Here is a 15,737-nt window from a genome sequence, read left to right on the forward strand (position 1 = left end):
CAAAGCCCTCTGCTGTCCTTAAATCCACCAGGGATGGCTGGTGCCTATTTACCTTCATAGCACTGAGCTTTCAAGGACTTGCTTAAAGTTGTCAGGGGCACAGAGGCAGAGAGCTGGCCAGCGGAGCCCTGGTTCTGAGAGTGTGTGCGGAGGCTTGGCTTGCTCGTGTGCCTGGGCATCCGTCTGTGCCTGTGGGTGCATTTGTGCCTGTGTGCTCGCATTGGTACGTTCATTTGCAAATGCACCCGTGAGGGTGAGTGTCTGCCAGTGCGTGTGTGTGTGACCAAGTGCACTTCAGTGTGTGCATGTGCATATGTTTGTACACATGCACATTTTTGCAGGTGAGCAAGTAAGTGTGTGTGTGTTGTCAGTGTGCCTGTGCGTGTCGGTGTACGGGCATCTGTGTCTGCAGACGAGCACATATATATCTGTGTTTGTACACGAGCTTGCATATATATCTGCCTGCAAGTATGAGTGTGCAAGTGCATATAAGCATGTGTGAACTCTCACGTGATGGCAAGTATTGGGGTGAATGTGTGTGCAGGCGCAGGGGTTCCAGTGTAACTGGGGGTTCATTCACGTGTGTTTTCTGCCCTTGAGAGTGTCAACAGCTCCTCCCATTTTTGAGTTTGCTGATGAGCAAACTTAATTGGTATTCCTTCCAGTCCTGCATCCAAGTCATTAATGAAGAGATTAAAGAGTACCGGCCACAAGATGGATCCCTGCAGAACCCCGCTAGTGACTGGCCACCAGCCCGATGTAACCCCATTTACTATGACCCTGTGAGCCCAACCTGTCAGCCAGTTGCTCACCCACTGCATTACGTGTTTATCCAGCTCTATGCTGGACAGTTTGTCCAGGAGGAGACTGTGAGAGACAGTATCAAAAGCTTTACTGAAATCCAAAAAGCTTACATCTTTCTTACATCTTACTTTCCCCTCGTGAACCCATGCTGGCTGGGACCAATGACTGCGTTGTCTTTGCAGTGTTTTTCAGTAATTCCCAGAATAACCTTCTCCATAAATTTGCCAGGCAGAGAAGTGAGACTGATGGGCGTTATCGTTGCCGGGGTCTTCCCTGTTGCCTTTCTTGAAGACTGGGACAACACTTGCCAGCTTCCAGTCAGCTGGGACCTCCCCAGGTTTCCAAGAGCAAAAATCAGTGAGAGAGTTCTTGCTATGACATCAGCCAGCTTTTTAAATACCCTCGGACGAAGCCCATCAGGCCCTGTCAAGTCATAGGGATCTAGCTGGAGCAGCAAGTCCTGCGCAAGTTCAGGGTTGATTGGGAGATTATCACTCCCACAGTCATGGTTCTCAGTGCAGGTGTTTGTGTTTGTGCAGGTACACAGGTGTGCTTCCACTCTTATATGTGTACAAGCGCCCATGTGCATTTGCGTACATGCATGCTTGTGACCACAAACACCTTTGTGACCCTGGGGATGGGCACGTGTGTGCACCCTGTGTGTGTGGGTGTGAGCATTTTTTGACGTGCATCTGCGTGTCCGTGGCTGTGCAATTCCTTCCATTCACTGGTGATGTCAAGAGGTGAGAACAAGAGTCCAACCAAAACTTGTTGTGAAACTCTGGGCTGGCTCAGACATCCCACGGGGGCGAGTTGCGGTGAATGTCCAGGTTTGCCCAGGGCTGCTGCACCATCCGTGCTGGATGTTATCTGGGAAACAGCCCCTGTGCTTGCAGTCGTGTTTGCTAGGAAGCAGGAGTGCTGACACTTGCGAACTGGACCCTCTCCTTCTTCCAGCCCAGCCCAGGAGGCAGGTCCAAAAGAAGAAGAGGTGGGAAAAGGCTAAAACCCCTCCGTCAGCAGAGGAGGAGAAAGTGGAAGCCCACCTGGAGAGTCTGCACCAGGGCTGAGTCTGCACGGCTACGTTCTTAGCCTGGGACAGCTGAGCGGCCATGGCATCTGGAGGTGGTAGGCATCCCAGTCCCAGAGCTCAGGGGCTGGAACGAGTGTCCCCCGACTTCATGGGGATAGCAAAGACCAGGATGAGAGCCTCCCTCCGGGTGCCTCTCTGCAGCCCAGAGCCTGAGGCCTTTGCGAGGTGAGTGTGGAGAAATGGACTCGTGGGTGTGTTGGGGCCAGGGAGGGAAGAGGTAGGGAGGAGAGAAGGGAGGGAGGGAGCGAGAAGGGTGTGACATGACCCAATGGATGGGAGCCTGGGAGTGTGGGGCTGAGGACTGCAGGGCTAGAAGCAGCTGAGCCCCTCCTAGCAAACAGGGACACAAGGCACCCCACCAGAGTGACTCGGCCTCACATTGTTTGCCTGCACAGGAACCCTCTGGCACTTGGTTTGCATCTGCTGCCCACACTGATGTGTTTCTGTCCTGGAAATCCTTGGGCTCATCATCCCAGCACTCCATGAATGAAGCAGCATGGTAGAAAGGTTAAAATTAAAAGGTAGCACTGCAGGAAATCAAAACACGGCCTGCGTCATTAGCTGGGACACTTTGATTAAGGGATGAGCACGGAGAAGATTATTACCTCCACAAAGGATGCCGGTGGACCTCGGCAAGTGCAGAACCCTTGTGAAAGCAAGTACAACTCCTCGCTCCTTCATCCACTTCTCTTGCCTCCTCCTGCATTGAGAACCACATGAGGGAAGCTCCTTCTCCACCCTTTGCTCCAGGATGAGGCCTTGCCTCAAAGGCCATCTCAGCTGGTACCCTCTCCGCCATGCTGTTGGGCTTGCAGCTCCTTCTTATGGGACATTGCAAGGGGAAGAGCGCTTGGCTTGGAGAGAACGTGAGGGACTGGCTGAGGCGGCCCCTGCACTACAGGGACTCTCCCAAGCGGTCACTGAGCAAGCTGTTGATCTAGGCTGATCAGAGTGGAGGCAAAAGAGGGGCCTTCACATCTCGCAGAGGAAGGGGAGTGTGGGACACATTGCCTCGAGGCCCTTTCCAACACTATTCCTGGGAACTGTGGAAGGCAGCTCCAGAGCCAGTGACCTGCCTTGCTTTGTCTCTCCCTAGAAATGCCCTCCTGAGCATGTCCTGAGGTTGGGGAGCCTGGTCACTGGTGTCCTCAAGGGAGCAGCCTGGGGACTGCAGCAGGCCAGGGGGAGGTTCACGGTGTCCTCCTGGGGACGGATGTTCCTCCTGCTCTGCATGGAGCTGTGCTGGGAGGCAGCTCGGCAGAAGATGACCTTGAAGGCTGGCACAGTTGCTGTGCAGGGGGAGAGGGAAGCAGGAGAGAGGGACGGCAGGAAGAGAGGCTGGGGCTGCTGCCTGAGGGTCCCAAGGGTGGCCAGAAGCTTTCCAAATTACTGCTTTTACCCACAGAGGGGTTGGAGAGGATCTTCCCCCTGTGGAAGGGGACCTGTGGAACTGCTGCAGGAAGGTGATGGGCCCACTGAAACACCCCTGCCCAAGGCTGTGCTCAGGGATTGGTTTGGCAGCAGAGACATGACCCACTCTCTGACCCTGCACATCTTCAAACTCCTCACAAGCAAAGCCCAAGAGAGGAGGCAGGAAAAGCTACTGAGAGGGGAGGCAACTAGTTCAACGCAGACACGTGAACTGAAATGCTGGTATGCTGATACAAAGTCTCCTTTTCCTCTCAGCGGCTATTAGGGTTTGGGTTTTTTGTTTTGTTTTGTTTTTCTTTTGTAGAGAATGTATTTACCGGCAAATAAACTTGGGAGGAACTTTATGAATTCAAGGTCAGTCCTCTGTGCAGACCTCAGCATTTTCAGCCTGCAGGAAGCTGGACTGGTAGGAGACACAGAGTCCTCCTCTGCTGCGGCATTGCTTCTTGCATAGGAGCTGGGGGGGCTGGTTCAGACCCCCATGTCTCCCTGAAGGAGATCACAAAGACCACCAGGGAGGTTGTCATGCATTCTTTGTTTCTACCAGTGGGGTAGATGAGACACCTGCTGATATGAGTCTCGAGACAAAAGACACCTGGTTGCTGCTGGGGAGGATGAATGTGCCTGCGGATCTTAACAGTGGTCAAGATGAACAAATCGCGAATATGTAAATGCAATGGCTCGTGTCTGTGCAGCTTGTACCTTACCAGCCAGCAGAGCGCTCCGTGCATGCTTACATCCCTGACAATAACACTGCACCTTCATGTAGAGTGCCATGGGAACATTTAAGACCCTGCCTGCATAAACTGATGTCTGAAATGGACAGGAAACGTTATGTCACGGAGGGCAGAGTTACCTCAAGCCTGAGCACATCAAACTACCACACAGAATACAGCTGTGAGAGCACAGCCCCGTTTCTCATGCCCACCTTCAGCATTTGCTGTGAAGGGGAAATTAAAATGGTAAGTGCTCAGCAATGGTAATTTGTGACCAAGAAATGATCTCTCATGGAGGTCAAGAAGGCCCAACTTCATAAGAGGTTAAAGTGGCTGGCAGCAGGAAAGCCAGAGACAGGACTGCCTGTAAGGGGGTGCAGTTTCCCTGGGTGATGAGATAAGAAAGAGCTGCAGCACTGTCTTGTAGCAATCCTGGAGTGTGATGCTCAGTGGCCACCTTTGGGCAGCAGAGCTGGTGCTGGAGGATAGACCCAATGTCAGGCTGAGGCATCCCATGGAACTGCTCACAGGACTGCTGCTGCTGCCAGTGTATGTAAGGAATTGGCTCCTGACACACCTTTGCACACTCCTTGTAGAACTGCTTATGGTCGTAGGAGTCTGTCCAATCTAGTGTTCATTACTTATCTTTTTCAATTATTTAAGCAAAGATGTGTGTTTAATTCACCTCAAGGGGTAACGTAAAACTTGCCCTGCAGCAGCCTGCTGCAAGTCTGGCTTGTCCCAGACACACAGTCCCCTGCTGCCGTGCCAGCTCATCACTACAACACCGCTCCCTGTGTAGGAGCTGCGGATGGTCATAGATCGCTCCCCTTGTTATCCTGAAAAGCAGGTTCTTTCAACCCGGTGTGCAAAACGCCAAACGACACACAGGGCGGCGGTATTTTATTCAAGTCACTTTTGTGCAAGGATTGGTGCTAGGTGGTAACCCACAAAGCTAGCACACCGCACCGAGAAACTGCTAGGCATTTATACAGTTAAAAATGTCAATCGCAGCTAATATTCACACGCCTCAGCTAATAATGGGTTAATTTCTTTCTCCCTTTGATGTAACAGTACAGCTCACTTTAATGTACTGCACCTGCTCATAGGTTAAGGGACTTACTAGGAGCGGGGGTGGTTCCTGGCCTGTGGGCCTGATTTTCAGTATAATCACAAGGAGAGTTCCCCTGCTGGGCACTTTGTTTTAGTTCTTATCTACATCCCAATTAGTTGTTCTCCTTGACTACAGAAGTTATCAGCCTGTTCTCAGCATCTTCTGAGGTGGGATGTTTGCTTTGGTCAGTGTCTCAGCTCTCCTCAAGGATATAATCGTAAAACAAGTGCTTCTCTATCTCTCAGTTTCTGTCTCCGGCCCTCAACCTCTGTTTTGCCAGGCTCCCATAGTTCCTCGGTATGGCTTTAGCAGGCAGTGCCAAACATTCCATTCTCTTAGGGATTTCACCCTCAGGAGCCTGTAAGGAGATCAGGGGGTTGGAAGCCTTCACTTGTGTGTTGGTCTCTTCACTTATTGGCTGCAAATGTGGAGAAACCTGGAGGATTTGGCAACTGTGGCTGATCTGTGTGCTTTGCTCTGCCCTTCAGGCACAGCCTTTGCACTTGAACTGGCTGAACACCTGGATGAACCTGATGACTTGACTCAAATCCAGTGTCAGTATTTACTTATTGAAAAGAGCAACAAACCCCAGAAATTCCTGTCAAAGGCCCTCTAGGGGCCCCTGGGTAGGGCTGGTCAGTGCTTAAACTTCCTCCTTAGGAACTGGTTTGCAGGAATTCACTAACACTGAGTGTGAGGGGCTGAGAACAAGCCCCTGGCATCCTGGTTGCCAGCAGGCTCTGCCCTACAGCCACCTTCAGCCATCTCCACAGGCACGGACACCGGCCCCTTTCAGAAAGAGGATCTTGCCCTGCAGAGCTCAGGGTGCAATGGGGAAAGAGCACTGCCAGGAGAGAGCTGAGGGCCCCTTCCGCCAAGCTCAGCCGTGCACAGGCACATCCCCTCCCTCCCCTGGCTTGTGGCACAGCCAAGGAAGCTCCCTGCACCACGGTGTCTTGCACAGCACAGAGGTACAAGGCACTGTCAGAGACCTCGACTTCCTCCAGCTCCAGGAGGCTGTATTTCTCTGTGGTGTTCAGCGATGTGGTGAGGCGGCCGTTTGGCTTGGAGCCTGATCTTGCCTGATACGAGACCAGCTGGGGAGCTTGGCCTTTCCTCTGCTGGTACCACAGCAAGGCATTAAAGTAGGACGTCTGGTATGTGCAGGTTGTTTGGAAGGTGCCTCTCTGCTTTACTGTGACTTGTCCTTCTTGCTGGGTGACGGTGGTCTGCCCCATGGTGCCTGGAAGAAAGGTGAAGGTCAGCAGCTCTGCTGTGGGAAAGGCTATGGGTAGCAACCCAGGAGTGGATGCAAAGCCCTGGTGGAGGAGGTTCCCTGTCCCTTGCCCTGCAGGAAAACCCTGAGGCCTGAGTACAGCCATGTGGAGAGTAGCTTTGGGCAGGAGATCAGAGCTCTCATCCCGGCATGGACCCTGAGGAGAGCTGTGCTGTGTCCCTGCTCCTCCTGCCTGGTCTCTGACTGCCCAGAGGACCAGGGAACTGCCTGTCATGCCTGATCATTGCATGCTTGCACCAGCACCCCTCCAGCAGGTTGAGGGGCCCATGGAGCTAAGATAAAAAGATTCATCCTTCTTCCCCATCCCTCTCACATCTGAGGGCTCCGAGCTCCCTCGGTAGAAAGAGGGATCCCAGGCTGAGTTGACAACCAGGAGAAAACCGGAGGCCATGACAAGCAGCAAAGAGCCACAGCCAGGTGACACATTTAACATCCCTGTGGCAGCTTTGGCAGGATCTGCTAATTTGTGTTGGAATGGGAGAAACCTGAGGCTGCAGAGGCAGGTGGATGAGAAAAAGAGAGGCAGAGAGAGATGGACTGAAGGGGAAAGAAAAGAAGGAGCAGGGGTCTGAAGTATCTTCTCTCTCATCTCTTCTCCTGTCCTTGCCAACAGTAAGACCATCTCAAAACAACTGGTGCAAAACTACAAATGCGAGGTGACATTTCCCAGTCTTTTCCTCTTATTCAAGAGAATTTCCATGCATGGACCTGATAAGGCTGGTGAGAGTTTCCACAAGGAAGGAGGAAGTATTCATTTATGAAAAGGCAGGACTTACCCAGCAGCTGCCCCAGAAAGGCAATCAGGATGAGGTATCGGAGCTGCATGCTGAGACCGACTTGCCTGTTTGTTGAGTGAGAGAGTGTCACAAAGGCACCTCCCAGCCCCGAGATAACAGAGCTGCTGGTAACGACTCTGTTGGGGGAGCAAAGGAAGAAGCGGGGAAGAGAAATGGCCTGGTCTTCCTGTGCCTGAAATGCTCCTTCTGGCTTTGTCCCTCCTCCAGCAGCAACACCTGTGGCTCCCTCAGCCAAGGGCATTCTCAGCACTTCCACAACAGGGGGGCCCTGGCCACTCTGCCCACACGCACAGGAAGATGAGCATTTATGCACTTCTACTGAGAGGAGAAAGAGCTCACATTAAAGAGCTCAACATTAAAACACCCTGGCTGACCTCAGGACCACTTCCCTGGGAGTCTCTCCTTCCTTCACTCTTGTGCCTCTGCTCACAACATGTCCTGGACAATGTCCAGAGAGCTTTTCAGTGCCTATCAGGATGGACACTGTACACCATCTCTGGGAGTCCTGTGTCATTGCTCCCTCAGTGTCACAGTGAAAAGGGGTTTCCTGGTGTTCAGACAGAGCTTCCTTTAATTCACTTTGTGCCCTGTGCCGCTATTCCTGCCACGGGCATCAGGGAGAAGAGCCTGGCTCTGCCTTCTTCACAGCCTCCTTACAGGTATTTACGTGGAAACTGGAGCCCACAGCAGGTCTGTGCCTGCCAGGAGACAGACTAGAGGACCCTAACAATGTCCGTGGGATGCGAGGTTTAAAGTCCCTGCAGCAGCATTGACAGGATCTCCTAATTTTGAATGGAAAGGAGAAATATGGGACCACAGAGACAGCTGAGATCTCCCACGGTGACAGGAGGTGGCTCACAAGAGAGACTTAGGGAGAAATGGAGCATTATTCTTCATCTGGCTGGGAACAATGCCCCTCCCCCAAGACATAAGAAAGAGGGGATGAACCCTGCTGTGCAGCTGCCAGGGGCTCTCGCTGAAGCTTACCCTCCAAGGGGCTCCTGAGGTGGATCTGTCTTCTTGGACTCCACAGCAGACATAAGACATCTACACCAACATTAGGACTTTGGCATTGCAAATGAGAGGAGAAACAGAGGCGCAGCCCTCAACGTGCAAGCATTCTTGCTGAGCCCAGGGCCACACCCCTGGGAGCCTCTCCTTCCTTCGTGCTTGTGTCTCTTCTCTCACCTTCCCTTACACATTGTCTGGCTTGGCTGTACCTGCTTGTTTATGCATCCAGGTACTTTATTAGTTTAGAATTCATTATGCTTCCCTGCAGCAGCTAACAAGCCTTAATATTCCCAGACGGCATTCGGGGAATCTGAACTAAAGATAGATTTATTCAGTTCCCCAAGGCTATGCTGCAGGTATAGGGACTGAAATTAGCGTTACTTGCTTTGGTATTTTCTGATTCTATATAATCCAAAGGATTTCCATCACCAAAGCTTCCAAGACTGTCTCCAAATGTGGTCTAAACGTGATTAATAAATACACACAGTGTTATGGAAGTTCCTGGGGAGTTTGGGGTTGAAGTTGTCTTTCTTCTGGTGCAAATTCAAGGTCAGTCTCCTTAAAAAAAACCTTTCAGTGTTGGGGCACTGGAGGGGCCTCCTTTACAGGAGACATGACACCATGCGTATCTATCCGCACGTCTCCTTTTGCCACTGGTGGAACGGTCTAAACTCTTTTCCACTCTTAGCGACAACACTCTGTTCCAGTGGCGGCGCGCGGTACCTGTGGGTGACGCGGTACCTGCGCGTTAGAATCCGCGCAGGCACTAACGCTGTGACACCGTCAGCTTCCGCTGCCCCAAGCACGGGGCCGGCGGGCGGAGCGGCAGCGCCCCCTGGCGGGCCCGCCCGGGGCCGTCCCCCCGCCCCCGCCCCACACGCCCGGCCCCGCCCGCGCCGGTTCGTGCCCGGCCGCAGCCCCGGCTCCTCTCCCCGTGTCTCCCACGGCGCAGTAATACACCGCCGCGTCCCCGCGCCGGGGCCGGGCGAGCCGCAGGACGCTGGACCGGCGGTCTGGGGCCACCCACAGCCGCCCCGCGGGGTCCTGCACTGGTTTTGTGCCTTGGACACCCCTCGCTACCACCAGGGGCGGATGGTCTGGGAGCTGACGATACCAAACGGTAAAGTCTGCATCAATAGTGGGGTGCGAACAAGTGATGTTGATGCCGGTGTCCTCGGTGGTCTCTGCCGACGGCTCCTGCTGCACCTGGGCTCTGCCAGCAGCCACTGCCAAGAAAAGAGAAGGAAAGGACAAGGGTTGTCCAAGATCGCCCAGCTCCGATGGCTCTTTTAGGAGAGAAGCATGGCGAGAGAGGAGAGAGCTGGGCGCCCCGGGGAACAGCCCGGGCACCGCCCCGGCCCCCACCCACCGCCGCCAGCCCCGCGCACCCAGGAGCACGGCGGCCAGCCCCGCCAGCCCTGCGCCCCGGCACCGCCGCATCCCGCCGCTCCGCCGCCCGCGCCTCGCTGCGCCCCGCCAGCCCCGGCTCTCTGCTCCGGCCGCGCCGCCTCCTCTCCCCCTCCTCTTCTCTCCTCGTCCCCTCCGCCGCCGCCAGCTCCGCCCCGGGGCTGCGCCCTGCGCCGGCGCCGCTCGGGGTCTCGCCCGGCCCCGCAGCGCTCAGTGGCTCTGCACGGGCAGAGGTTTCTCTCCTGGGAAATGGACTCTCCCCGTCCTCCTGGTGAGCAAGGACTCCCCCGCAACAATAACCCCGCACAGCGCCAGGCACGGCCTGGGGGAGCTGCAGGGCCCTGAGCCAGGAGATGGACCAGCTTCCCAGAGCTGCCTCCGAGCTCAGGGGCTGGCAACACCAGCCACTGATTTCCTGCGCATGGCAGTGAGGAGGCTGAGAGCCTGCCTTCAGCTGCCTCTCTGCAGTCCCAGCACACTGCCTAGAAGTTGTGTTGAGGCAAAGTGTCTGTGAGGACACCTGTGCCCATGGGTGTGCTGGGGTCAGGGGTGGCAGGGGCAAGGTGGGAGTTACACAGTCTGAATGTAGGTGAGAAGGCACCTCCAGAGGTCGTCTAGGTCAATCTCCTACTCAGAACCAATCCCATTAGAGCAGGTTGCTCAAGGTCACAGTCAGTCATGCCTTGAACAGCTCCCAGGGTGGAGATTGCACAGCCTCCCTGGGAAACCCATTCCAGTTCTTGTTACTTCTTTTAAGCTACTGCTTAATCAGATGTCTCCATGTCCCAGCTGCTGTCCGTTGCCTCCACTCTAAGAAGGTACTCCCTGTGGCCTGAATCTGAGTCCATGTCCATCTTCCCTGTCTCCTCTGAAGAAGCAGTTGCAGAAAGCAAGGTCTCCCCTGAGACTTCCCTTCTCCAAGATGGTCCGACCCAGCTCGCTCAGGCTCTTCTCCTCTCACATTGCCAACCCCCTACCCACCCTGGTGGCCTTTGTTGGACTCACTTCAGTATGTGGATATCCTTCTTGAGAGGGGACCCCAACCTGCATGCAGTACTCCACATATGGTCTCCCAAGGGCCAGAGGGCCAGGATGACCTTCCTGGACCTATTAGCAACACTTTGACTAACACAGCCCAGTACGGCAGTGGTTGGTCCTGTTTACCTCAAGGGCACACTGTGGTCTCATGTTCAGCTGGGTCTCTCCTACAACCACACATCCTCTTCTGTGGATCTGCTTCCTAGGCAGGCAGCCCCCAGCGTGCATGACTGCATGGGCCGGTTCCTCCATCACATGCAAAACCTTGTCCTTGCTCTTTCTGGCCTTCATGAGCTTCCAGTCAGCCCATTGCTTCATGGTCACAACTCTTTGAGCCTGGTAGTCCAGCCAATTTTCCACCTGCCTTATCATGCTCCTAATGAACTCATTCAATGCCAGTTTGTTTGTAAAGGAAGAATGGGAGAGGGTGTCAAAAGTCCTTCTAAACTACAGACACACATGTCACCGAATCCCAGAATCCCAGAATCACAGGTTGAAGGGACCTCAGGGATCATCTAGTCCAACCTTTCTAAGAAGAGGAGAGTCTAAACAAGACGGACCAGCACCCTGTACAGACGACTCTTGAAAGTGTCTAACATGGCAGAGTCAACCACTTCCTTGGGGAGATTATTCCAACGGTTGACTGTTCTCAGTGTGAAAAATTTCCCTCTGGTCTCCAGTCGGAATGTCCTCTGCCCTTTCCTTCTCCACAGGGCCATTGTTGGAAAGAGGGTCTCTTCTGGACACTCAGCCACAGGGTCTGTCCCTTCTACTCAGAACACAGCAACGTCAGGCTCCTGGGTCCTTTCATTCAGTCCCTGTTTGGTGCAAGGTCTCAGCCTCTGCCTGACACAGCATCATGCCGATGAGGTGCACAAGTACATTTGGCCTTGGCTTGGACATGAGAGGGGTCTGCGTTCCATACCAGACACCACTGATATGTAGTGAAAGCAGATCCACTCAGGGATGGCCAGCCCATGGTTGGCAGGTGCCATCGCTGTTGAAATGCACTCAGGGTCCTTCTGACCCTGGGAACCAGCTGCTCTGTGGTGCTAGTGGAGAGAGCAGTGGAGAGTGTCTCCGCTGCGAGCAGCATATTCCCTCCTGATGGTTGACACACAAGGACACACACATGCATATTCATGCACATCGGTGTGGAATCATGCGCGGAGTTGAGCTCTGACATGTGTTTATACAACACAGCTGCACACGAAGACAAGGAGACAGGTAGGCAGAGATGCAACCATGGCCTCTGGTGAGAACACGTGGGGACAACTGCAGCAATGGTAGAGCATTCTGGGGCAGGACGAGGCCCTGGGAATGCCCATGGCATTGTTTGTGCACTCCCAGGCTGCACAGAGTGGGGACTAGTCAAAATGGGCCAGAAATTTTTCCTGAGGGTGCTGTTACACCGGATGGGGTCAAAACCAAGCAGAACAAGCCACACACCTGGGAAGGTAAAAAGAGTGACCATTGAGGTGAGCTGATGCGGGAGGGAAAGAGAAGGACAGGGTACATCCTCATGCACAGGAACCCTTGAGTGTCCAGCTGAGGAATGCTGGAGCTTATTCCTGAGAACAGTGCTTCAAACAGCCCCACCAGAGTGACCCAGGCTGACTTCACTTGCCTGCTCTCGACCCGTCCAGCATTTGAACTGAGTTCTGCCAGCACTGCTGCATTCCTGCCCTAGAAATTCTGGGGCCTTTCATCCCAGCACTCACAAGAAGTCTTCAATGGGGAATGGGCATGCTCTATACCTGGCAATGAAAAGGCAGCAGTGTTGGAAATCACAGCACAGCCCATATCATTAGCTGTGACAGTCTGCATTGAAGATGAGCTTGTCAGGAAATTGTTACCTCTGCAAAGGGTGCCTGTGTTCCTGCGGCAATGAAGGGCAGGTATAAAAGCCAGAGCAAGTCCCCGCTCTCTCATCCACTTCTCTTGCCTCCTTCTCCTTGGGAACAGGTGAGTCCTGAGCCCCTTCTTCTCCTCTTCCAAAGTGAAATCTCTCCTTGATGGACACTTGAGCTGCTACTGGCTCTGGCCTGTGCTCAGGCTTTGGAGCATCATGCCACGGGAGAGAGAAGTGGGGAGGAAGCCTGCTAGAGAGAGGCTGGGACATGTCAGAGGGGGCATTGGTTTACAAGTTAGGAGAGGGCGTCCGTGGGCAAGGCTGTCATTTGTAGGGGAAGGAATACTGTGTGGTTTCTGGCACCGCTTTCAGGTCCTCGCACAGTAGTACCTTGCCTCTTTTGTGACAGGGAAATAGGCTGCACCTCACCCATCCTTGTGCTCTGCTTCCTCCCTGCCTTGTCTGCCAGGTGCACCTCCAGCCCCGAGACATGTCCTGCTACAGCCAGTGCCTGCCATGCCGGCCCTGCGGCCCGACCCCGCTGGCCAACAGCTGCAATGAGCCCTGTGTCAGGCAGTGCCAGAACTCCACTGTCGTCATTGAGCCCCCGGCTGTGGTGGTGACCCTGCCCGGCCCCATCCTCAGCTCCTTCCCACAGAGCACCGTGGTGGGCTCGTCCACCTCCGCTGCTGTTGGCAGCATCCTGAGCTGTGATGGAGTGCCCATCTCCTCCGGGGGCTTTGACCTCTCCTGCATTACCAGCCGCTACTGTGGCAGAAGGTGCCCTCCCTGCTAAAGATGCTGGGAAAGCCCCAGGGAGACAGCCTGAGGGACTCAGAATATGGTGCTGGGCAGAGAATTGCTCTCCTGGATTGTGTTTTCAGCACATCTCAGCGACCTTGCCTTTGCCTCCCTTTACTTTGTTGGCTTTGGTTCCCCTTGGCAGCAAGGCCCCACAAAGGCCAGCCTGGTGGGGACCATCTGTCTCCTCTCCGTCTATGGGGCAGGCAGAAAGACTTTGTGAAGGGACTTCTCCATGGCCAGCGACCGCACACTCTCGGCTGCCTCTGGGGCTCCCTGCATCGCTGTCCTCCACTCAGAGTGACTTTGCTTCCCCCTCTGGACTCATTAAAGTTGTGCCGCATTCAAGCCTTGCCTCCATGTGGTCCTTCCCTCTGTGGACACTCTCCAAGCTGCCAAAGCAGAGGGGTGTTGTTCTGTGGTGGAAAGGGGTGAGGGCACAAGGACACCCTTGTTCCTTCAGAGAGGATTGGGAGGTTGGGACATGCCGCAGTGGCTCCACTTTTGGGCACCATCCCTTGGTCCTGAGGAAGACATTTCTGGCTGCTTTGCTGCCGGTGACCATCAGGCCTTGCCCTGCTGTGTCTCTGCCCACAAATGCCCAGCAAGGCAGGAGGCCCTGAGGGCTCAGAAGCCCCATGAGCCCCCTGAGGAAGGGCATTTGTCTTGCTATGGCCAGAGCTGTGCTGGGTTGGCAGGAGGTGGGTGTGGGGCTCCCGAAGATGATTGGCTTTGCAGAATGAGAGGAGTGGTAAAGCAGGGAACAGCCTTTAGGCTGGCCCACAGCTGCTACTCCACCTTCCTCTCCTCTCCCCCACCGATCATGGGGCCATGCCTGGCAGGCATGAGCATCAGCAGAGGGGAAATTCGCCCATGCCACTGAGTATGTTGAGGCTGGAGAATGGAGGTAAGCCTGTGGGAGCTGAGGGTAGTCAGCACAGAAATGGGGATGGTGAAATGATGTATTTCTGAGGGAGATCGAATTGCTCTGATACGCAGCAGGCAGGAGAATGTGAAGATCAGCAAGGATGAGGGTACCGGGTGCACTTCCCATGAAAGCTGCATGTGAGCCTCAAAGCTCTTGACTGCTTCATTGGTCCCCCCAGAGAGTTTGTTCTGAGGAATTGGCTGCCATTCTGGGGGTAGAGGATATTTTTCCATGTAAATTTCATGCCTTGTGATCAGTGGAAATGTCACCTGGCAGCCACTGAAATCTCATATTGTAATTCCTTCATGTAAAATCAGATGTTGTGACAAAAGCATACGAGCGGAAGAACAGAAATCCCCATGTCAATATCGTCCATCAGGAGGGAATTATGGTCATTGTCATGTTTTTATGTGGGACAGAGTTAATTTTCTTCACTGTAGCTGGTACAGTGCTGTGCTTGGGACTTAGTGTGAAAATAATGTTGATAACACACTGATGTTTTGGTTGTTGCTGGGTAGTGCTTGTACTAGTCAAGGACTTTTCCAGCTTCCCCTGCTCTGCCGGGTGCACAAGAAGCTGTGAGGGGAGGGGGCACAGCTGAGAGAGCAGATTCAAACTGGCCAAAGGGCTATTCCATATCACGTAACATCATGGCCAGTATGTTATCTGGGAGGGGCTGGCCGTGGGAGGGAGGCAGCCGTTGCGGCTCAGGGACGGGCAGCATCGGTTGGCAGGTGGTGAGTGATTATATTGTTTGTGGTTTTGATTTTTTCCCTTTTTTCCCTTTTCCTTTTTATTATATTATCATTACTGTTGTTATCATAATCATTATTATTATCATTATTGTTTTATTTTAATTATTAAACTGTTCTTACCTCAAACCACAACTTGATTTTTTTTTTTTTGCTTTTCCTCTTCTGATTCTCTTCCACGTCCCACAAGGGTGCGGGGGACTGAGCGAGCAGCTGCGTGGTGGTTAGTTGCCGGCTGGGGCTGAACCGTGACAGATGTACGAGCAGATAATGCCTTCTGATGGCTGAAAGACAAGGGAATATATGGAGAATTGCAAGGATGATACAGATGAAGAAAACCAACTTGAAAATCAGAGTGCTGCTTTGAATGTTGGGGAAGGGCACCAGAAAGCCAAGGGTCTCAATGAGCATTGTGTCACCTCAGGCCAGGCTCAGCAGAGCCCAGCATCACAGTAGAAATGGTCAGTGTTGTTCCTGGAGCAGAGAAGACACTGCAGCAGCAGCAGAGACACCTGGGAGATGATGACCACAAAACTCGGTAGCCATGCTCACAAGCATAGAAAGAAGCAGAGGATCTTTGTCGTGTAATACAGCTGTTTGGGGATGGCAATGTAGCAGTTGAAGGACATCACTGAGAAGGTCAGAAACTCAGTGGTACCCAGGAATAACCGGGGAAATAACTGTGCCAGGCAGCAG

At 53.7% G+C, this 15,737-nt stretch overlaps 2 protein-coding genes across 3 annotated transcripts in view; one reads left to right on the forward strand and one right to left on the reverse strand.

Moving 5' to 3' along the window:
• LOC142068101 (T cell receptor alpha chain MC.7.G5-like) overlaps positions 1-15,737 on the reverse strand; it is a 532,408-nt gene that overhangs the window by 250,375 nt on the left and 266,296 nt on the right. The gene's annotated exons all lie outside the window — the stretch shown is intronic.
• On the forward strand, positions 6,450-13,356 carry LOC142067728 (feather keratin Cos1-1/Cos1-3/Cos2-1-like). Of its 2 annotated transcripts, none has more exons than XM_075116661.1 (2): positions 6,450-6,480; positions 13,049-13,356. In XM_075116661.1, exons 1-2 carry the CDS (start codon positions 6,468-6,470, stop codon positions 13,354-13,356), a joined length of 321 nt encoding a protein of 106 aa, XP_074972762.1. In that variant the 5' UTR covers positions 6,450-6,467. The 2 variants fall into 2 exon arrangements, with proteins under 2 accessions (XP_074972762.1, XP_074972761.1); XM_075116660.1 differs by lacking the exon at positions 6,450-6,480 and adding an exon at positions 12,596-12,673 and having other exon boundaries at positions 13,042-13,356.

This window comes from Phalacrocorax aristotelis, chromosome 23 (assembly GCF_949628215.1).
Source record: "Phalacrocorax aristotelis chromosome 23, bGulAri2.1, whole genome shotgun sequence".
NCBI classification, from domain to species: Eukaryota; Metazoa; Chordata; class Aves; order Suliformes; family Phalacrocoracidae; genus Phalacrocorax; species Phalacrocorax aristotelis.